The sequence below is a fragment of the Pteropus medius genome, unplaced genomic scaffold (genome assembly GCF_902729225.1).
Source record: "Pteropus medius unplaced genomic scaffold, Ma_sr-lr_union100, whole genome shotgun sequence".
Classification (NCBI taxonomy): domain Eukaryota; kingdom Metazoa; phylum Chordata; class Mammalia; order Chiroptera; family Pteropodidae; genus Pteropus; species Pteropus medius.
In genome coordinates this window covers 39,173,690-39,196,375 of record NW_024340849.1, presented here as the reverse complement: position 1 = coordinate 39,196,375, position 22,686 = coordinate 39,173,690, and the positions used below count along the sequence as shown (strand labels likewise).

Genomic DNA, 22,686 nt, shown 5'->3' with positions numbered 1-22,686 from the left:
TGTTAAAAAGATTGGGAATCTGGAGGGTAAAATGCCAGGTCCCTTCTCCAAGTCCTTAGAGCCATCACATTTGAGACTTGGTCAGTGTCTGTCGCACTGCTCACCTCTGTCCCAGCGGTGCCGGGGGTGGGGTGCGGGGGGCAATGCACCCTCTCACCGCTGCTGTGGAGCTTCGGGGAAAGCAGGTCCCTGGGGGTTAGTTATTGTCCAAGGAAATTCACACGGACACTCCCATACTTGCAAATGTAACCAAACACACGCAGCCGGGCTGGGTCTCCGAGGGGCTCCGACTTGAAGGCCCTTCACAGCCTGGACTCTACAACATAGCCAAAGGATTTATTTGTTAACTCGTCTTTATTAGAAATCATTTCCCTGAGATTAAATTAAGAAAAGGAAACTTTGCTTTTAAGAGCAAACCTGAGAAATATTTAAAAACAGCTGGACTCAGAGGAAATCAAATGTCTACAGCATTTCTGTAATGCCTACAAAGGGGCTTCTGCAAAACTCAGTCTATTTAAAAATTTGTTTGGAACTCACATAAAAACCAAAAGAAAGGCATTCGAAGCCCAGGTCGGAGTTAACCGGTCAGCGGACGCCGGGCTCTCTTCTGGTTGTCCCACTCGATCGAACTCAGGTTAAATTTTAAAGCCCCTGGATCCTGCTCCAGTCGCCAGCCTCCTTTCCAGAGTTTTCTACCTTCAGCCATTCCGAAATGCGGCCACACTGAAACTGGGAGCCACCGCAGTGACTGGGGGAGGCAGAGAAGAATGTAATAAAAGAGACTAAACTGGATGAGAACAGTTTATGGATCTTCTCAGTAGCAATGTAAAAATTCAGAAGTGTTTAGCATCAATTTACAACGAAGAATGGAAAAAAAAATGTGTCATCAACTTACTCTATTCTGCGCCCTCCTCCCCCCATGCTTCCAGGCCCTGTCTGCTTCTCCCCCCAGGACACACAGGTTCACAGCTCACAGTTATATTGAGTGGAAACATACACTTAGAGACTTACAGGTCTCACAATCTTTCGAAACCATATTTTACAACGTCCCTGCTTCTCCCGGTTCAACTCTGCTGAGGCTCTTTTCCCTTCCCCAACGGGAAAAACACAAAACAAACAAACAAAAACAGTACAAACCCTTTTATGGGAGACTGACCTTTAGAAAATCATTTACTTCGATGTACCTGAAAAAAGTGTAAAAATCCAATCCCACAAAGCAACTCCTCCTGTCCTAATTAAAATTTTCTCTTGCCAGCCTTCTGGGGTCATGTCTGTCGGAAGAAATCCTTTTTGTGAGCGAAAGGAGCAAGACCTAATATCTGAGCTCCTGCTGCCGAAGAACCTGCGGCCCCGCGACTCGCTGATGACAGATCGGCGCTGATAACCCCGCGACGTTTATTTCCAGTCCCTTTGCCGGCTAAGGACCGTATCAGTTTGTACACAGTTGTGATAACCATTTGGAGGTAGCGAAGAAGGGGTGTGTATGTGAGGGTGGGGGTTGGAAGTGGTATTTCGCTCTGGGTCCAGGGAAGGCGACACCCCTCTCCCTTCTTTCCAACGATTTATCTGAGACTTACCTAGGGAAAGCTCTCCAGGGAAAGCTCAGAGCAAACGGGGCACCCAAACTCAGAGAGCATCTGTGGGCGCGACTGGTGTAAAAGCCCTTTTCCATCCTGTGCACCTCAGGGACCAATCTAGTACACCATTTACTAATTAACGTTAAGTATACAACGACTCCAAATTAAAAGTCTCAAAGGTTAGCTGGGGAGTGCTGGCGTGAACTTCCCAAAACTTCCCAGGAATTTAGTATATTTCTAAAAAAGAAAGGCAGAGATAGGGAGCTGGGCACCCGGGTTCCTTCCTTCTCATATAATAAGAGCCTCGACTAAGACGGTCACCAAGACCTGAGCCACAGAATGTTGAGAAGAGGTCGGGGAAAATTTAAGGTCGGTCACACACAAATGTGGAGGGGGGGGAGGGGGAAGGCCTGTGGAGCAAAGAATCCCTCCCTCACTTTTTGGGGATACATTGCCCCGGGAGCTGGCGTGTCCCTCCCGAGGCAGTGGCAGCGCGGGGCTGTGCACAGCCAACTTCTCCTGTGCCACCTTCACTCCCGTGAGTGCATGTGTAAGTAAGAGCGGAGGAAAGTGCTCCGCCAAAGGATGGGTGTGGGTCGCCTGCCGGGTCAGGAGTTCTGCCACCATGGCCCCTCCCCTGGCGTCCCTGGGCTGGGCGCCCCCTGGATGCACTCGCCCCCATTCCTAGGACGGTGCTCGCAGCTCAGCTCACACTTGCAGGCTGCGCTGCGCTCATTGTCTGCCAGGGAGGCGCGCTCCCCTCCCCCCGCCGCCCTCTGTCTGCTCTCCACCCTCTTTTTTCTCCTCCCCTCATTCCCTCCTCCTCTTCCTCCACCTCCTCTTCACCTCTAGCGCCCAGCTGCTCGCAGAGTGCAGTTCCGACCCACAGCCTGGCACCCTTCGGCGAGCGCTGTTTGTTTAGGGCTCGGTGAGTCCAATCAGGAGCGCAGGCTGCAGTTTTCCGGCAGAGCAGTAAGAGGCGCCTCCTCTCTCCTTTTTATTCACCAGCAGCGCAGCAGACCCCGGACTCGCGCTCGCCTTGCCTGCGCCCTCGGCTTCTCTCCGCGCTCGAGAGCACCCTCCGCCGCGGCCGTTCTCCATGCGCGGCTCCCACCCGAGGTTTGGCTGCTTCCTCTCTTGCTCGTGCCACCCCTTTTTCCTCCTTTCTACCCACCACCCGTCGCAGGACCCTTGGCTTCGGCCCTCTGCGGGCCGCGGTCGGCTCCGAGGGTGTCTCCCTTCTCCACTCCGGGCAGGCTATAGCGGCTCCCAGGTTCCTGGGACACCGCGCACTAACTTCTGCTGTTTTTTCCTCTACCCCCAAGCGCTTATCTGCGCGCAGCCTTATCTCGGAGTTATCTTTGCGCAAAGGGGCGGGAGCCCCAGTCGGGCGGGCAAAGAGACTTCTTTCTTGCCATCTATCCCGGGTCTGTGTGTGAGCATTCACTTTAGTATGGTTATCTCCAACAACCTCAATCGATTTGGAAAGGCAGCCCCTAGAAGGCCTGTCCGGCTGCATTTCGCTTCCCTCCTCGACCCCCTCTGAGTCTGTCATTCTTCCTGCTCTCCCCTTTGGGGTGGCTTCGGCTGCGGGGCGGTCTCACGTCTCCTCTCCTTTTCTCTGCACTCCGCTCCACCCCACTACGTCCGATTCCGGAACGGTCTGGCCTTTCCACGGCTGGGGATGACTGCGGGGTAGGCTGGGGTGGCCTGGTGGACATAAGCGCACGCGCTGGCGGCTGCAACGCGAGCGGCGTCTGAGGTGTGCGGCGCCGCGAGCAGGACGAAGGTTGGGCGAGACTCAGCCCCGCGGGCACCCCTCACTGCCTGTGTCCGGAAGGTCTAAGACTGCTGTCCCCGCCCCGGCGCCCCACCTTCCCCGGGCTGAGTTGCATTTTTCTCTGGGGCTCGCGTTCCGTCTTGTCAGAGCAGTCCGGGAAGCTCTGGGAAAGCCAGTGTGGGAGAACGCGGCGGTTTCGTTTTCGGAGACAGGTTGCCTTCTTAACGCTAATGATTTTCACGCGGGCAACCTTCACACTAAGACATTCCGGGTGAGGGACACCCTCAGAGAGGCGGGATAAGGCAGCGCCGACACGCAAAGCTACTTAAAAAGTTATTTTGTGTGCCATTGGCCCGCAGGGAGCCACTTTGGGGAGGAAGGAAAACCTCGGTCAGTCTCGAAGTCTCCGTCTCTGACGTGCGCGCGGATGAAGGATGCTGCGGAGGGGGTGGGCGGGGAGGAGGGCGAGAGGACCCGAGCAGTGCCGGTAACGGAGGGTGGGTATCCCCGTCCTTGGAAGATCCAGTAGCAGCTGCGCAGGCTCCAGAGCAGAAACAGGATCTTTGAGGAATCTTATTAGCTAGAATGGGAGTGGAAGTGAGATGCCGTACAGCATGCGCTTTTGGTAACCCCTTTTTATTTCTCCTCTCGTCCCTGTCTCCCTGTCTCAGCAGCTAGAAGTCAGCTTGCAGCGGCGCCGGACCGTGGATGGCCTTGACTGACGGCGGCTGGTGTCTGCCGAAGCGCTTCGGGGCCGCGGCTGCGGACGCCAGCGACTCCGGAGCCTTTACAGCACGGGAACTCTCTACGCCGCCTTCCCCCATCTCCTCCTCTTCCTCCTCCTGCTGCTCTCGGGGTGGGGAACGCGGCCCCAGCGGCGCCAGCAGCTGCAGGACGCCACAGCTCGAAACGGAGACGGCGGCGGGACCCCCGGCCCGATCGCTGCTGCTTAGCCCCTACGCCTCGCATCCCTTTGGGGCCCCCCACGGACCTTCGGCGCCCGGGGTCGCTGGCCCCGGGAGCGCCCTGTCGAGCTGGGAGGACCTACTGCTCTTCACTGACCTCGACCAGGCCGCGACCGCCAGCAAGCTGCTGTGGTCCAGCCGCGGCGCCAAGCTGAGTCCGTTCGCACCCGAGCAGCCGGAGGAGATGTACCAGACCCTCGCCGCCCTCTCCAGCCAGGGGCCGGCCGCTTACGACGGCGCGCCCGGCGGCTTCGTGCACTCGGCGGCTGCCGCGGCAGCGGCGGCGGCGGCGGCCAGCTCCCCAGTCTACGTGCCCACGACCCGCGTGGGTTCCATGCTACCCGGCCTGCCGTACCTGCAAGGGGCGGGTAGCGGGCCTGCCAATCACGCAGGCGGCGCGGGCGCTCACCCCGGCTGGCCCCAGGCCTCGGCTGACAGCCCGCCGTACGGCAGCGCGAGCGGCGCGGCGGGCGGCGGGGCCGCGGGGCCAGGTAGCGCCGGCTCGGCCGCGGCGCACGTCTCTGCGCGCTTCCCCTACTCGTCCAGCCCGCCCATGGCCAATGGTGCGGCGCGGGACCCCGGGGGCTACGCAGCGGCCGGCGGCGGGGGTGCGGGCGGCGTGAGCGGTGGCGGCGGCAGTAGCTTGGCGGCCATGGGCAGCCGCGAGCACCAGTATAGCTCGCTGTCGGCCGCGCGGCCGCTGAACGGGACATACCACCACCATCACCACCACCACCCGAATCCCTATTCGCCCTACGTGGGTGCGCCGCTGACGCCTGCCTGGCCTGCCGGACCCTTCGAGACCCCGGTGCTGCACAGCCTGCAGACTCGCGCCGGAGCCCCTCTCCCGGTGCCGCGGGGCCCCAGCGCAGGTAAGGGTCGCGCCACATCGTGGGCGTGGCGGGACTCGAGGCTCTGGGACGGAAGGGAGTGTGGAGCGGCAACTTGATTTGAGCCCTGATTTCAGGGCTTTCTGTCCGGGTGCACAGAGGTCAGCCTGGCCCCAGGCAGCATTTGTCGACCTGTGGCTGCGCGACCAGAGTCTGGCAGAGTTGATATGGTGCTTCTATTTTGTGGACTGTCTCAGTTCCTTTCTATGAAAGAGACTGAATGCACATATATATCTTAGTGCTTAGGAGAACCTCGAGGGACTTGATGAATAGTGGATTGTGTGGGCACTTGGAAAAAAATGATACCGCGAGGGAACCAACTGGGCCCGAACCCTGTGTCAGACACTAATTTACGGGAGTGGGAGAGAGAGACTCCACTTGGGGAGTAAGTTTAGGAGTGTTGGGCTCTTGATTCACCCTGTCCTCAAATGTACATATAGTCTCCAAAGGTGAGAAGTTGTGCTTTCCTCAAGGAGAGTATTTAAGAGGGCTCCACAGTGGAAAAGGACCTAAGAACCTAATTGGCATCTCCACCTCTCCTTCAGAGAGAGGGAAAGAAGAGAGAGGACGCCTGGACACCTGGGCAGCCTTGTGACTATCCCGAGGAAAAGCTAGTGGGGGAGGGGGGCTTTGAGTTGGCATAAGCTGAGCGGGGGTGTCTGGGGCTGCGATCCAGGGATCCAATTTGTAGAATCGAGCCCACCAATTTTTCAGTTTCCATTTCCCCTCATACTGTCATTCCAGTGTCTTAGGGCAATTTGGGGGTGAACTGGGAAAATAATTCTCAAAACACCTGGAAACACCTCCATTTTGAAGTGTTTTGTTCTGCTTAAAGAGAGGATGGCTTGAACTGTGTCTGGCCTGATGACGCTTCCACTTCTTTCCTCAACTGCAGCATTCTGGGTCCTTGGTATTTTCACAGGTCTCCCTTTATATTCAACCTGTTTGATAACCTGACAATCTCTTAAGACAAAACTTTTTTTTTTTTTTGGCTGTTTGTTTGAGGGGAGCTGTGGGAGTTACAGAGGTGGCAATGACGAAAGAGGCACATCAGCCTACATGATCCTACCTGGTACTCTCACACCCCAGGTCTGGAATTTTCATGGGCACCTCAGCCCTCTATTTAGGGACAACACATCTTTTAGGGACCCTGATTAGATAGAATAAAGTGAGGCATTGTCAACCTTGGTTTGAAAAAACATGTTGGAAACTCTAGTAGCCTGAACATGAAGGATCTGATCTGAAAAGCATTTTCCTAGTAACACTGGGAGGGAGCAACAAGCTCTTCCACTCGCTCTAAGATTTTGGTCTCAAAATTCCTTCTTTCTCCTCCTGCAAAGCTGTCTCTGGAGACCATCTTAACCTTGTATGTAGAGTTGGGGGTGGAGGATCCTGTAGAGGTTTTCTCTTTTGAGCAGACTTGAGACAGCGAGCATTGTCACTATTACTGGTGCATAGGGACCCATGTCTGGCTTCCAGAAGCAGAGAGGCAGGGAGATGAGGGATCTTCAAAGGATGAGAAGGAGTGTGAGGGTGTGAGGCTTTTGTCAGTCAGGAATCCAGCAGGAACTCTGAAAGGGTGTGTGAGTTGGGTAGAGGGCAGTTGCAATTGGATCAAAATCGTGAAGCTCTGTGTGTCGTTTGGTGACACACGTTAGCATCTCCATATTCCTTTCTCCTAGTCTTCTAGCATGAGAAAGACAGGTAGTCCAAAAGGCATAATTGGCGTCTTTGGATATTTAAAGTAATTGGTTCCATGTGGAAAATCTTTTGGAGGTAGTAAGTAGGGTGCGATTGCAGGTGAGTTATAAGTTTCTTTTCATTTTAAACTTAGCCTATAATTTCACTAATTTTTTCACCTTCGGGATAGGACACTGCAATATTAGAAAATTCTTCTGTAGACCCAGAGTATGTTTAAAAAAAAAATGGGAAGGGGTTTGGGAACACATGCAAGCTTTTGCATAGCCTTCTAAGAAGATGGGAAGCTACTAAGTGAGAATAAGCCAGTCTGGGGTGGCAAAGGTGAATGACCCTAACTTTGCTTGTCCTCACTGGTGTTCTCATGCTAGAGAGACCTCGACCCTCAACGCCTATCCTACCAGCTTCCTAGCTAGATTCCCTGCTTCTCCACTTTGATTAAAAAAAAAAAATTGGAGGCACTCTTTAATTGATTCGTGCAAACAGCAGGTCTAAAACTTGAGGGCTGAGCTTTCTCAACCTGCCCAGTGCGAAGGCCTCTGGGAACTTGCTCCATACACCTCTCCCTGGTTCTGGTGGTGGGTGGGTAACAGGGAGTCCTGGTGTGAGCTCAGGGTCCTCTCACAGCCCTTAAGTCCCTGGGCCCAATGCCCTCCTAAGTTCCCGCTGAACTGTGTTCCATTCTTTGGGTCCTGGGATGACATTCATTGGCAGAGCCCTTCTCCTCTGAGTTTGTCACTCCCCAGGGGCACTCAAGCAGCCACATTAGGAGGGAGATGATGATGAGTAGGGGGAAACTAATGAATGAGCTTTCAGCACTATCAGATTTTGTAATTTTTATTAGAAAACGTTTTTCTTATTTTAATCAGTTATCGCATTGTAGCTGCTGGGTGAGGGGTTGAGAGAGGTAGGAAGGGAAATGGGAGCTATCGAATTTATTTTAAAAATAAGAAAACTTCCTAAATTTTATTTATTCAAAGCAGACTTTAAGTTTTGTCTTTGAGCTTTCAGATGACTAAAGAGATTTACCTGGAGAGCTCATACTGTCTTCTCCTGGGAGTCTTTATTGTTCCCAGTCCCGGGGAAGGAGGCCAGGCATAGGGCTGGGTTCCCTAGGGACTGCCCCACTCTTCTATAGAAAGAGAGGCTCTGATAGGTAACATTTTAAAGTCAACAACAAAGACAAATACCTTGTTTAACTTCAGTGTCCTTGAAGTCCTGAGCATTTTACTGATTACCGTAGTCAATAGTGGCTTTTAGGGCTGAGAAGAATAAATCTTTGTGATGTGTTGTAAGTTGCAGTATCCCCATGACAACTTTGAACTGAGTTACGTAGGATGCTAGTTTCTTTTAAACTTATTTCTTGAGAAAGGAGACTTATTTTGTACAGTAAGTAGTATTAATGGAATTAAATAATATTTATTCCAAAGACACATTTAAATATCTACGAAAAACAGTTAATGGTAGAAAGAAGTGGTAAACTGCAGAGGAATGAGAAGGAATAGAAAGGTTTTCGGTAGCACATATAATCTTCAAATAAAACTCTAAAGTGTAATGTTTATCTACTTTAAAAATGGATTCAGAAATGCTCCTTAAAGACAGCTAAATTGGAACATTTAAACCCACTATAATATAAATAACTCTAAATAGAGGAGATATTTAAGTCTATTTAAAAAGTACTTAATATCTCTTCATTTTAGATAATATTTTTTCATTCACATTTAACCAATTTAGGGAAAGTAATGTTACACCATTTACTCAAGATTGTTTTTTAATTAACAGGTTTACATTACTTGTCAACTCTTAAAACTGACCAAATAGCAAAATAAATGCAATTTAGAACGATTGTGTAAGTTGAGATTTTAGTGTAGGAAAATAGGAAACAGTTTTATTTAGCACAGGGATGGTTTTAGTAATTTTCTGAATCAATAAAATATCAACTGTTTGTAGAAATTTTGCAGATATAAGATCTAATTAGACCCACTTCAAAAACAGAATATTTTAGTGTTGATCCTTGCGGCATGAAAATAAAACTTAACATTTGTCTCTGTGCCTATTAATGGTAGTGCGTTTTTTTCCCTTAAGGAGACCTGAGTTATTTTCTAATTAATGGATGTAAATGCCCAAGAACAATATTTCTAATTCAAACTTGTTGATTTTTAACTGGGGAAAAGGAAGGGTGGCAGATATAGTACATACATTTAAAAGAAAAAAGAAAGATAAAAGAAAGCATCCTCACTGTCCTGGGATATTTGTGGGCTGGAGCGGGGTCAGTGATCAGTGTTCACTGTATGGCTTGCTCCGGTTTGGCAAGTGGCATACTGTAATTATGATGGATTTTAGTTTTGAAAAGCTTGGGACAGCCGTAAAGAACGGGTCAGGGGACCCAGATCAACCTCCTCACAGCTCATCTCAACCCGGAGGTCCTTGGTGATAGAAGGCAAATGATCCAGCTCTGCTTCCAGCACTGTCTCCTTTCCTTGGTTTTTACTGGGAGCGCCCAGGGGTGCCGAGAATGGTCAGTAGGTAGATAGGGACATCATGAGCTGGCTCCTTGCTTGGCTGCTGGGCAGAAAGATCCGTGGGGAAGGGCGCGGGCAGGGAAGCAGGCAGCGCGTCGCCAACACTGAGACTATGAGTACTAGGGGTCGTCCGGGGAGGCTCAAGGAGAGGGTGGGCGGCGCGGCCTCACCCGGCCTTTTATTACCCCCTCACCGCAGACCTGCTGGAGGACATGACCGAGAGTCGCGAGTGCGTGAACTGCGGCTCCATCCAGACGCCGCTCTGGCGGCGGGACGGCACCGGCCACTACTTGTGCAACGCCTGCGGTCTCTACAGCAAGATGAACGGCCTCAGCCGGCCCCTCATCAAGCCGCAGAAGCGAGTGGTGAGTGCGAGCGCCGCCCTCCCCTGTGGTCCCGCGCAGAGAGGCTCAGCTGCTGCGCTTCCCCGCCCGCCCGCCGGCCTGCCCCGGGCGCCCTCGCAAGTACAGGTGCGGCGCGGCTCCGGGCCGCCTGGGTCTGCACGAGCGTAGGAACCAAGCTGTACCCTTCATTCTCCATTTTCTGGCGCCCGGCTGGAGGTTATCCCGAAACAGGCGTCTGGGGAGCGAAAAGCTTTTTTCCCCACATACTTAACGTAGGAAATGACATCCTTAAATGAGAGAGGTAGGAAAAAAGAAAGGTGAAGGGTGCTACCATTTTTTTTTTTAACGTACAAAAATCTGCCTTTATATATCTCTGTATATTCTTGTAAATGCACCACAATAATTCTGGAAGGAGACACAAGAAATCAGTAATGATGGTAATCCCTGGGGAGAAAGACTTGAGCACACCGACCCAGGTCAAGTGAAGGAAGATTTTTTTCACTGCGTACCCTCTGGTCTGGTTTGGATTTTATTCCTGAAAAAACCATGCTCATTATAACGTCCCCCCATCCCCTATAGAATAAGACAACAAACCCACACTCCCTTTCTCCTCACAGCCTCCTTGTGGGATCCTCTGGGTCTCCTACCTCTTCTTGAAGTGAGACAGGTTTTAGCCCCTAAATTCCATCCGTCTTTTGGATTGCTCTTGAGTCTGTGAAAATTTATTTACTCTAGCCTTTGTCATTTTGAAATCTGGCTGTTTAGAGAACTACATAGAACTTGAGAAAAAATAGTCTGTGTTCTCAAATTGAGGATTTTGGTCAATTCGAACACATTTTCCCATTTTTTAAAGTATGAGAATTCTGCTTTTCTTCAGGGATTAATCTCATTGTCATTGTTATGTGTTTTTTCTTTTTAGGGGAGGGTATTTACTGCTGTAGTAATTAGAGAAAATAAAGCTTTCACAAGCCCCACTCTAAGGCTAACATTTGTTTAGCCAAGCACCCATACTCTAATACCTTTTAAAGTAAGATATTTTACAGTTAGATGCCAGACATCTTAAGTATCCAAGTAATTTATTTAATTGTTATACTCTAATTAGCAGAAACAAATGCTACACATGTTGTTTGTGTTAAATAGATTAGAGTGAAATTGCATCACAATGTAAGTCTGACACCTTAAGGAGAACCGATTAGTTTTATGGTTCTTTTGTTTTTAATGCATTTAAAATAAAGTGGCTGAGGTTAATTTAATGAGTGTATGTGCCTTAAACTTGTTACAACCTCCCGTAGCTTAAAATTTTCTTCAAAGGCCATTCCTAATTTCAGTGCCTGACTCCCTCTGGCTGGAAAATATTCCAAGGTAGTCCTTTGTTCTCATATATTATTAGCCAATGTATTAACAATGAAACTATTATTATTATTATTTTGGAAAGGCACATTGAGCTGAGTAATAGCTGAGCTCGGAAAAGTAACATTTTCTCTAGACGAGCAAAAAACTGGTAGAATAGTAGCCATTTAGGTTCTAGTTGCATTATAAATTTGATCTAGTAACAATCATATTTAGATAGTACCATTTGTTTTGTGTCCTTACCAGTAAAAATAGCAGAAAAACAATTTGTAACATTCTGAAACAATTAGTTTTCCTTCTGCGTGGCAGGTGTCTTGGCAATAACCGAGGTCAGCCAGTGTGCTTTGTAAATAGGTTATAAATGATACCAATTGAAGGGTGTGTCTATCAATTAGTTCTCCTTGTGGGATTCTTAATTATGGTTTTAATGGCTCTACCTTAGTTATCTACCTTAGAAGTAGAATGTTGAACCCAAGTTTGTTTAGCCAGCAGTACAGAACCAATCACTGTGAATTTGAACTTGTAACACATTGCAAAATAAAAGATTTATGGTGTAACTTGAATTCCTTGTCGGTGATGAACATAACTGAGATCACTTGTTACAAGGAACTTTTATAACCCATTCACCTTCATTTCACATGTTTATGAGGACTGGCTTTACTTATGATCTGCAGTTGACAGTCATAAAGTTCTTTGTTATAATGGCAAATTCTGATAACAAGTTTGTTCCACATTGGCTCCAAATTCCACTGGAAACTGTCATAAATGACCTGTTCATAAAATGAATCTTCCTGTCCCTAGTTCACTGATTTCAGATTTATTAAGAGAAAGGAGTGCTCTCCTAGGAAATTATTTTCTTTTACCATAAAGAAAAAAAGAAGCCCTGATGTGTAAGGTTTTGTTTTCATCATTTTAGCAAAGCAATTTCGCAAATAGTTCTGTCAGACAAGCGTATTCATTTCAACCAAAAGTCAAATTGATTCTTTTTCTTAGTTCTGACTTAAAATATTGTAGTGCTAAGAGGCTTACCAGTGTCTCTTTGTTTTTGTAACTTGTCTGTAAAGAGCAATGCTGAAGTAATACCACAGGATGTGAATTGTAAATGCAAAATTCAATTTTATCTTTTAAATTTGCCAGCAAAGGATTTGGAAATCTCTGTCCTTTAATCTGTGAATATTCAATACGTGCTCACTTTTTATTTTTGTTGTTCATTCTTTATGATTTCTTTTCTTAAATTAATCGATGTAGTTCACTTACCAAATTCTATAACTTTCATCTTGCTTTGGTTCTTGGATTTACCCTTATAGCTTTTTGTCATGGTACTGTTTTTTGTTTGTTTGTTTTTGTTTTTTGTTTTTTAATTTGCCTATCTAGGTAATTTGAAAACAAAGTTAGATTTTTGCCATTTTTGGGAGGAACTTTACTGGGTTAAATTTTCATTTTTTTTCTATACAAAAATTTTGTACATTTTCCAAAATCTATTTTTATTAATATATATAGGCCCTTCTAAAGTTTCTGGTTCATTCCTCTGCACATATCTGAGAAATAGGCCTAAGTATCTTCAGTTTTCAGGTGAAGCGGAGGCTGCCCAAAGTCACTTAACACATTGGTTGTGATTGATTGCATTTCATGACTCTTATATCTGACCTCTGACGACAGTGAGTGCAGTTATTGGCCAATGTTGTGATTGCTTCCTGGTTATTCTATAATGTACGGTAATATGCTGGAGCATATAGTTGTATGAATGGGATTGAGCACACTATTGTTGGTCCAGGAAGGTCAGCCTAATTACATTTCAAATATTTTTTCTCAAGGGACTTCTTATTTATAATAACAAGGTACACGTTTGTTGATGATAGGGACATGATACATTGATGTATGTACTATATACATAAAAATCACTTACAGACTATACACTAACTTTTTGTGCTGCTTTATAGCCTTCCTCCCGGCGGCTTGGATTGTCCTGTGCCAACTGTCGCACCACAACCACCACTTTGTGGCGCAGAAACGCTGAGGGTGAACCTGTGTGCAATGCTTGTGGACTCTACATGAAACTCCATGGGGTGCGCCACGTATTCTCATGTGTATATATGTTTATTATAGTTAGTACGTTGCTTCAGTTAAGAAAATAATCAACAATGCAGAGGATGAAAATGGGAAATCTGGTTTTCTGTATGCATGTTATTGAATCTAGGATATTAATTATTTTAAACTATTATCCTACATACCAGTAAGAGACAAAAAATGCCAATTAAGACATCACATGTCCATTGTAAGACATTCAAATTTAGAGATTAAAATGTGAAAAATGTAGTTTAGAATTTAACATGGTAGTAACCCTTTAAAAAACTGCAGAGAAAAAAGCATGGAATCAACTAGAAATGCACAATAACTAGTTCATTTAAAAATTTTGAATGCAATCAAATACATTTATACAAAAGAATAATAATGTATTTGATAGTTACAGTTAGAAAGATTCCGTACTTCATTTTAAGGATAGCACAAAATAATATAAACACATCAATCCTAAGGAAAGTAACCTTGTATATGTAGGAGGAAGAGAATACATTATCTCTTTCAAATAAAAATATGTATTCAGTGGTTTTACACTATAATTGAAGTTGTTTAAAACAATAAACATTAATCGAAGAAATAATTTCTTCCTGGCAAATCACCCCATTTTCTCTAAAGGAATCTCTGCATTTGATGGAGAAGTGTAGTCTTTGTGCAGTTGCAATCTATTGAGTGTGTGTAAAAATTGGATTGAACTTTATGCCAAGTTCTTTTAAATTAGGGCTTTAGTATTGATGTTGTGTTAAAGGCTGTTTTTTCTTCAATATTTATTAAACGTAAGGACTATGTGAAAATTATTTTTAGGTGCCTCGACCGCTTGCTATGAAAAAAGAGGGAATTCAAACCAGGAAACGAAAACCTAAGAACATAAATAAGTCAAAGGCTTGCTCTGGTAAATATAATAAAATGCTATTTGATTGTAAAGCATTTGCCAGTTTTAACAGTAGTGTATATGTATATTTATGAGGTTAATTTTGACTCGCAGGTAATAGCAATAATTCTGTTCCTATGACTCCAACTTCCACCTCTTCTAACTCAGATGATTGCAGCAAAAATACTTCTCCTACAACACAACCTACAGCCTCAGGGGTAAGTGTTAAAACAGCATAGACTCTTTCTAAACTAGTGGGTAGCTCTCTTGTATATTATCTCAAATTTTATCTTATCTGGTGGTACAATAATCTAAACCAACAGTTCAGTTTAGTTAGCTGATACCTAAGAATAGTTTTTAGAGGAAATTACATTTAAATGTCAACAAAATGACAAAACTTAAGTGCTTTACAAACCTCTTAATTAAGATCTATTTCATATTTTTATGATTAAGTTAACCCAAGTAAAAATGAGAAGTTTTGGTTTGAATGATTTAAATTATTTTATTTCCAGGTTTTTATCTGAATTGATATATACATATATGATGTGTGTGTGTGTGTGTGTGTATGTATATGTGTGAGTATGTGTGTGTGTATAAATATATATACACACACACACATATATACATATATATGTGTATATATATTAGATCAGAAAAACTACCAGCTCAGTGGTTTCATATATCAACGCCCATTTAGATTTTTTTAAAAGTTGCTTTTGCTTATCATATAAACTCCAGCTTTTTTTCTTTTCCCTACCTCTTCCTCCCTTCCCTCTCTCCCTTCCTTTTTAAAAATGTCATCTTCCCATTATAATATACCATGTGCTGCTATATTCACTGAACTGCCTTCATCCAACTGCCCTCTTGCTGGAAGGCCTTGCTCTCTTCAAATGCATCATAATTGTACACAGGCTTCTTTCAGCCTATCGACAAAGCTGTGAGCAATTTGGTTTGTGAGCATGAGTCTTTGTGAAGATTAGAGTTAGTTTCTGTAAAACTGTGATTGAAACTCAGTTTTTCTCAAGAGCATTTTCCCACCCTACTGTTTCCCAAATTTTTCTGGAATGCTCTTTCAAAAATGACTGTGTCTCACTGAGGTCTAGAGTGGGGCCTGGGCAGCTGGACCTTATGGTATGCCCTGGGTGATGGTAGGGTTATGTATCCTGAGACTAGTGTAGGACTAAACACCAGCATTAAATCCCTATTTACTTAGTAATTGTTTCCTACATTTAGTTTTGCCCTATTTGGGGTACTTTGAAATATTACAGATTCCTGGGTCCTACCCTGGATTTTCTGAGTCAGAGTCTCTGGGGGCGGGGCTTGGAAATCTGTGTTTTTGAACCAGCGAGGCAGGTGAAATCGAAACCGCTGCCCTTGAGGTGTCTGTCTTTCAACCAGGGTTTGAAAACCACAAAGCTAGTTTCTTTTTGTTGTATTATTGTCTTAAACAAAAACTAAACATTTAAAACAATTTTGAACTGTGCTTAAAACAGTATTTCTTTCTTTGTTCTCTGACCCAAATTCTTTTGAGCTTTTTTTTTTTTAAATGAGACAAGTTTGATCAGAGTTTCACAAGGGAAAAAGCCTTTTCGGTCGTTTTGTTTGTTGCAGACACGGTTAAAGAATGTTTCTGGCCTTTATAAAGATGGATTCTGATGTATGATGTTTTTACAGGAGGGTTAGATGTAATTTTAATGGTCTACAGTGGTAAATAGAACAGTTACTTGTGGGGAAATGAAATGATCAAAGTTATTTAAAAATAATTTTTATTGTGCCCTAAATCCTCAGAAGCAATTATGTAGCTAAATGAGGCAAAACAATGTTGTGGTTTTCCAAAGCGTTGAGGGAGCAGCCAGGTTTTTGGCCGCAGCGTCTGTCTGTTTTGGCTGAAATTAGGATTGCTGCCAGCTCCAAGTCACTTTTGTTGGTAATACAGTCCAGCTTAAGCATGGCAAAAGCCAAATTTGAATGTTGAACAGCACAGAAATAGAGATATTTGCCCAACAATGGGCTTTGGGGTCTTGGAACCCTGATGGGTGGAATCCATTTTGTTCTTGTGGCTTTATGATGTAAAATTTCAAAATTGGCTATTTGCAAGTCCAATCAGTTGTCCTCCCAGGGGAGGAACAGGGGAAAGGCAGTGACAGGGTCTGGCCCTGGCCTTTCTGGAAGAGGGACCTCAGAAGTTTTGCAGTCCGCCCTGTGGCTGCTTTGGTGTCTCAGCATCTCTCACCTGGGACCTAGCACATCGAAGGGGGCTTTTCGGCCAGTGCCCTTCGGAGGACTGCTCAGTTCCTATTAGAGGCCAGAAGGCAAAGCAACAAAATTTTAGAGACTGGGGGAATTTGAGAGTGATTCCATACAAGGTCTTTTGCTGCAAGCCCCCATCCCTTCTGTAGGCTGGGCATCCTCCAGGGAACCAGCGGTGTGAGCGGCAGGCAGCCTCAGAAAGGCTTCCAGACAGCTCTTGCAGGGGATGGGGTGGAGTGGGGTGAGGTGGGAGTGTGTGGGAGGGGTGGGAGGGGTGGGAGGGTGAATTGCCTGCCCTCCTTCACTCCCTCCAGGGACCTACTCCTCCTGGCCACTGCTCTACAGGCACTGGTCTGGCACCTGGGTTTCAGGATTTCTCCTGATGGTGAATCCATCATGGATATCTCCATCGGCTCTTACCTGAGATGCCTGTTGTGGGGAACTAGGCCCAGTTGGCAGAAGCCAACCTGCTGGCTACCTTTGGAAGCTCTCCCCTTCTGAGAATAATTATAGACTCCAGTGGTTTCTCCAGGTCACTACCAAGGTGTGCCAGTGTGTCCCCATTGGTCCTTTAGCACTTTTCAGAGCCTTCTATAGGTGGGCTGGGTCTGACTGTGCATGGCCAGCATGGCAGCTGAGGAGCTGTAAGGAGCATCCTGCAGGAGTTATCTGTAAGCAGCTGGCAGAAGCATTTGTGAAGGGCAGCTGTGTCATTTTCCCCTTTTGGTCATGGTTTATGATGTTGGAAGGCAGTTGGTGTTGGGACTGACTGCTTATAGGATTTTGTGAAGGGCTGTAAGTGCGGAAAATGTTATATCCACAAAGCAAGGTTGTCTCTGGTACACAATACACTACCTTCATTGGTTCAGCGTTTAAGCTTTCCATGATGATGAGTCCATCCCATCGATCTCCAGTGGCCCCTGTGGTAGAAATTAGGGGTATCCTAGTTTAATAGGGACAACCAAGCCATAAAACAAAGGGCAACCTTAGGCATACTCCCAGTGGAAGACAAGAACCTGGGGGCCACGTTCTCTATCCAGAGATTTAGAAAATAATTTTTGCACTGCTCAGAAGCCTCATTTCTTTGACTTTTTTTTTTTTTGCATGTTTGCCTTATGTACTTGTTGCTACTTTGTGTTTTAACTAGACCTCTGCCTGGGAAAAAAGGAGACATTCCTTCTGATGGTCATCAGGTCGCTGACCCAGCTACCTCATGACTCAGTTTCTCTTTTTGTGTGTGTGTAGTGTGTGTGTATTGGAGGCAGAGAAGCAATTTGTTTCCTATATAAGATCAGGAAGACCTAGTGCCATGCAGCCCAGGATTAAAATAGCCCAGGTCTCAATCATTTGGAGTTTTTTGTATTTGCTAAGACATGTGTTAAACTTAATTTTTGATAGGCAGTTGATTTTTTTTTTGACTTTTGAATTTAAAGATAAATTTCCCCAAAGTAGTCTTTGATTCTATCTAAAATTTTCTCATATGTGTAGATTTACTGAAAAATGTTTATTTGGTTGATCTAAATAGACATCAGATTTTCTTTGACATTTATGTTTTCGGTGGAGTGTAAGAATATTTAAATCTTTTATTGAATTCCACTTATTGACTGAGTTATGTCTTATAGGGTTTTTTGGTTATTGTTATTTAGGAGGGAGATATAGTAACATATTCTATTTCATCAATCCCAAATAAGGTTTAATAGTCTATAAATAGTTTATTCTTCCAATGACGTATAACTAAAAATTTGTAAACAGGGAGTATACTTTATATGTATGTATATATAATGTGTATATTTGTACTTTATGTTCATATGATGTATAATATGTATATATCATATGATATAACATGTATTTTATATCTCATATTTATAAACTTTATAAATCCCCAAGTTTTATTAGATAAAAAGTATTTTTAAATTTTATTTGGAACAGGAAAGATTGATTTGGGGATGAAACAAACAATAAGACTTAATGTCTGGAAATAAATCACTGAACATATTTAGCTGCCTAAAAATAGTCCTATAAATAATGATTAAAAAATTAAAACCTTCTTAAGTTTGTATTAAAACTGCAATTATATGTTGAAGTCATCATTACACATATAATGTTGAAATAAACGGAGATGAGCTATATATGACTAGCCCTTGTTATACGGTTGTTGTTCCATTTAAGAAGCATTGCACTATGGGAGGCTCTGTTTACGACTGAGTAAAACAATATCCCTGACCTCAAATTGTTCATAAGGTGGTGATAGTGGTAGGGGCGGGTGTGGGCAGATCTTGCTGCTGGTTAGATTTGGAAGTGCTGTTAAATGAGTGACAAAGTAATAGGAGGCAAAAAGAGGGAGTGGTGGATTCTGACTACTGGCTGGATTTGAAAATGGCTTCCCAGAGTAGAGGAAGTTTAAATTAGTTGGGTAGGGTTTTTGCAGGGGAAACAATGGAATAGAGGTCTCCAGGAAGAAGAGGAGCATGGTATCTCTGGTACTTCAGGGACATAGTTTTAGGAAGTTTAGTAAATATGGCTGGAGTGCATAGTATAAGAAGGCAAAGGCAAGAGATGAGGCTGGAAAAGTAGAATGTAGATCTTTGAAATGATTTCAAATTAATATCAAGTTAGCCTGAAGTAGGGCCCAAACTACTTTCATTTACAAATGATGGGCTTTCTCTTAACTCCCACTGCAGTGACAAATCTGTTTCTGTCTCTAGCTAGAGTCCAAAAATTAAAACATTCTTTGTTGGGAGTATTTTGATAATTGATGTAAACAAATGCTAGCATGCTCCTATTTGTACATTTTATAAGCAAGGATTCCCCTCACAATTAGTAAGAAAAAAAAATCCTTCCTTGGAGCTGGTGACATGCACTGACCTCATAATGTTTACTTTCCTAGTCTCCAGGGCTGCTCAGGGAAATAAGGTTTGGGGTGGCTGCCTCATGACTTTCTAATGGAAGCATTTCAGGGATGGTGTTTTAGTGGTAGGAAAAAAGTTTCCTCACCTTTGTTGTTCATTGTTGGTGATAAACTTTCAAAAAGAGAAGCAGAGGTCCTTAGACTGAGGCAAGGACCTCATCTCAGGTTCCTCACTGGCTGGTTCTGTGCCTGCTGGGCCTGCACTCTGTGGTCATTTTCTCCCTTTTGAATAGGTATCTTCAGTTTTGTCTCATTGATTCTTCTGGGATACTGTGTTCCCAGCTAGACCTGTTTTCTTATTACAGTCACCCCTTGAGAATAAATAACGTTATTCAATGACCTTGTCAGAAGACAAACTTCCTAGCTGTGTGGTGCTAAATCTTGTTCTAGAAGTGCTTTGAAAGAGTTAATGCACACAGTTAAGTGCTTGTAGCCAACAGGCAGTGATTTAGGGACTAATAGTTGTTAGGATATCTGGATGTCTTTATAAGGCCTTCTGAAGGAAGGTTAGTTAGGTACTTTTCAGGTTAATATTTAAAATTCTTTTTATAGATTTTATTTAATGTATTAATATTTGTATCCTATGATGAAAATTATAAAACACTTTAGTCATGTAGCTTATCTCTTTATTAGCAAATTTATGCTCCACTTTCTTTTTCTCCAAGTAATTGAACTTTGGGTATACTATGGCATATGGTTGGCCACAAAATAATAGTTTCTGTTATTATTAACTGTGCCTATAATAGTTAAATAGCTGAAAGATACATCCATGAAAGACATATACAATATGCTTTCACTTAGAGGAACTTGACTATGAAGAGGGGATCTAATTCAAGAGGCTGCTGAAACAGGAACAAAAAATTACTGCTGAGTTCCTAACTCGACTATTCCACAAAAGCGTTTAGAGTCCTTGAAAGCCAGACTTTAGTGTAGTCTTTCTTTTTATCATCATACTCTTGTTTTTGTGTTTTCTCCCTTTCCATGCTTTCTTATTTATAAGATAGTGGACGCAGGAAGGCAGGAAACTACCTTCTGTCAATACCGTTTATGTGCTAGGTGTTTTATGTACATTTTCTCTTTTATTTCTAATTATTACTCTACTAAGAAGGTGTTTTTATTACCATTTCCCCTTTTTTGGGAGCTTCAAAGGTAACAGGCTCAAGGTTATGTATCAAATTAGAGACAGGGCTTGGTTTGGACCCAGGTCTGGCAGATGCAGAATCCATATTGTTATCAATATGGCATGCTAGATTAATATGATAGTATATGTGATATTGAAATCTTTAGAGAGAGAGAATAAAATTTTCTTAATGAAATCCAACTAATTTTGATTAGTGATTTTCAGCATTAAATATTGTCCTACTGAACCCAGGTGGGACAATAGCATCAGAGAAGTGATTTGCTTGTAATCAAATATATAAGGCATATCATACAAATTTTCTTATTAATACTATACTTACTAATAAAATGTGTTACAGTAGTAAGACTGTGCTAGTTGGGTAATGGAAAAAAATAGGCAGTAAAATTTACTGTTGTTGATGTACTTAATATGATTATTAAAAAATTCTGTTACAATATTAAATATAAGATTGCAGTACTAAAATCCTTCTAATGGTGTAATTTAAATTCATACAGTGAGTGCTAAGTTAGTTGGAACTTTTCAGAATATTCAAACTATCTTCAGTTAATTTTGATAAAATCATTGACAAAAACATTTTTAAATAAGCAAGTGTTCATTTCCCCCCAGAGTTTATAGTCCAAGATACTCTTTTCTAAATGAATAAAAAAGAGTTAAAAAGTCATTAATCTCCCACAAGGGTCTGAGAGAGAGTTGCGGTTATGTCTTATTATGGCCTCATTTATAAACCAGGACCTGGAGTGACTCCATAAGGTCACAAAACAAACTCGTGTTGAAGCCGGGACTGGAACCGACGTCTCCTGCCTCCCAGACCAGGCTGTTACCGCTCCCAGGAGTTGACCAATCATCATAGTTATTAATATCCCACTTGCCACTTGCTACAAGCCATGAACATAAATATTTTGTTGGCATTTTATCTTCACGCTCACTATGTGCCAGGCTCCCTTTCTTTCTTCTTTCACAGCCCCTTCTAATCACTCACGTTCCTGTCTGACCACATTGGCCTTCACTGTGAAAGTCACACGTCACCCTGGCAGGGAACGTTGAAGTATGTGGAGTTTGCATACTTTCCTTTTGATCTCAAGGCCTTTTCTAGACTTCCCTCTTTTTTTTTTTTCTTGTATGTGTGTGTTTGTGCACACACGTGTGTCACAGGGAGGATGGTAAGAAGGAGTAGTTAGAAATACATGGTACTGTATCAATATCCGATGGCTTTGTATGTATATTAGCAAACAGTAAAACTGTATTGCTCTTTAAATAGTTTATAATGTATATGTCCACCCACTTTATCATAGGATTGTGGTTTATTTAATAAGTGACTCCTTATCACACTCTAAAAACCAGAATACTAGGTAAAGAATAAGTGTGGGAAGAATGTCATTCACCTTTTTATATGGGCTCAGATTAGAAGGCTTCATCTCAGGATACAACTTTTCTTTGTCGATTATAGATTCTTTGCAGTTTTTTTCCCTTTGCCTCTAAGAATATACAAAATTGTCACAAAACTTGAAATAATGTTACGGGAAAACATGGCCAAATTTAAGAAATCTGGCTTAGAATGCTCTGAAATGTTATTGCTAAATGAATCTTCGAAGAAAATGAATTCCTTTACTGGAACAAAAGTAATTTATTATGCATTTCATGGATGTCTGCCAGAAGAGTTACTAGCAATCTGAAGATCTAATGGATATGAATTAAACACACCCTGTTAGCTCTCTTCATATTTAGACCCACCTGTTAACTTTCTCTGAAATTTAATAATTAAAAACAAAGCATCTCCAAAGACAGGTCTTGGCCTATGTGATGATTCATAATTCTGCTACTTATCATACGAAGCCGAGCACTCGAATTTGTGAGACTGAGCGCACAGAAATTATTTTATCAACTTCAGATTTTAAGAAAGATTCGAGTAAATAAACAACAGGTATTGACTTTGATGTCCTGTGGAAGCCTCTTGAGTAAACAATTCTGAGTCAGTATCTGCTGACGTTTAAATGCTGACTGAGTCGGTGTGCTGTCCCTCTTGGTCGTTGGGAGCATCCGCGGTTTCTTTCACCAGAGCTGGGGCACACACTTCAGCATCATTTTTATCTTATTAAACACAAATACTTTTAATTTTAAATTCTCATTCAGTTTGATTGCTTGATTGATGGTGAAGCCGGGATATGGTCTGAAGTTTATTCTGGGCATTTATAGATTAGCAGCTGGAAGGAAACAGATTCGGGCAGCCAGGCGCTTAGCTGCAGCTCTGTGTGTGTAAGCCGACGAGATTTTTAGAGCCTCTGTTTCCCTCCTACTAAAGGGGAAAAGTAATTCC

At 43.7% G+C, this 22,686-nt stretch overlaps 1 protein-coding gene across 9 annotated transcripts in view; it reads left to right on the top strand.

Annotated features, from left to right (window-relative positions):
• The first annotated feature begins 2,453 nt into the window (after nucleotides 1-2,453).
• The window catches only part of GATA6 (GATA binding protein 6), a 28,567-nt gene continuing 8,334 nt past the window's right edge, over nucleotides 2,454-22,686 (top strand). Inside the window, exons 1-6 of one of the 9 annotated variants that reach the window (XM_039844748.1) lie at nucleotides 2,454-2,505; nucleotides 4,032-5,194; nucleotides 9,631-9,797; nucleotides 13,067-13,192; nucleotides 14,007-14,094; nucleotides 14,188-14,291. In XM_039844748.1, the coding sequence (XP_039700682.1) occupies nucleotides 4,066-5,194; nucleotides 9,631-9,797; nucleotides 13,067-13,192; nucleotides 14,007-14,094; nucleotides 14,188-14,291 (1,614 nt within the window). In that variant the 5' untranslated portion in view covers nucleotides 2,454-2,505; nucleotides 4,032-4,065. Of the gene's footprint in view, nucleotides 2,697-3,395; nucleotides 3,629-4,028; nucleotides 5,195-9,630; nucleotides 9,798-13,066; nucleotides 13,193-14,006; nucleotides 14,095-14,187; nucleotides 14,292-22,686 lie in introns of those variants that run through there. The other 8 variants (XM_039844727.1, XM_039844731.1, XM_039844701.1 and 5 more) reach the window with 8 other exon arrangements.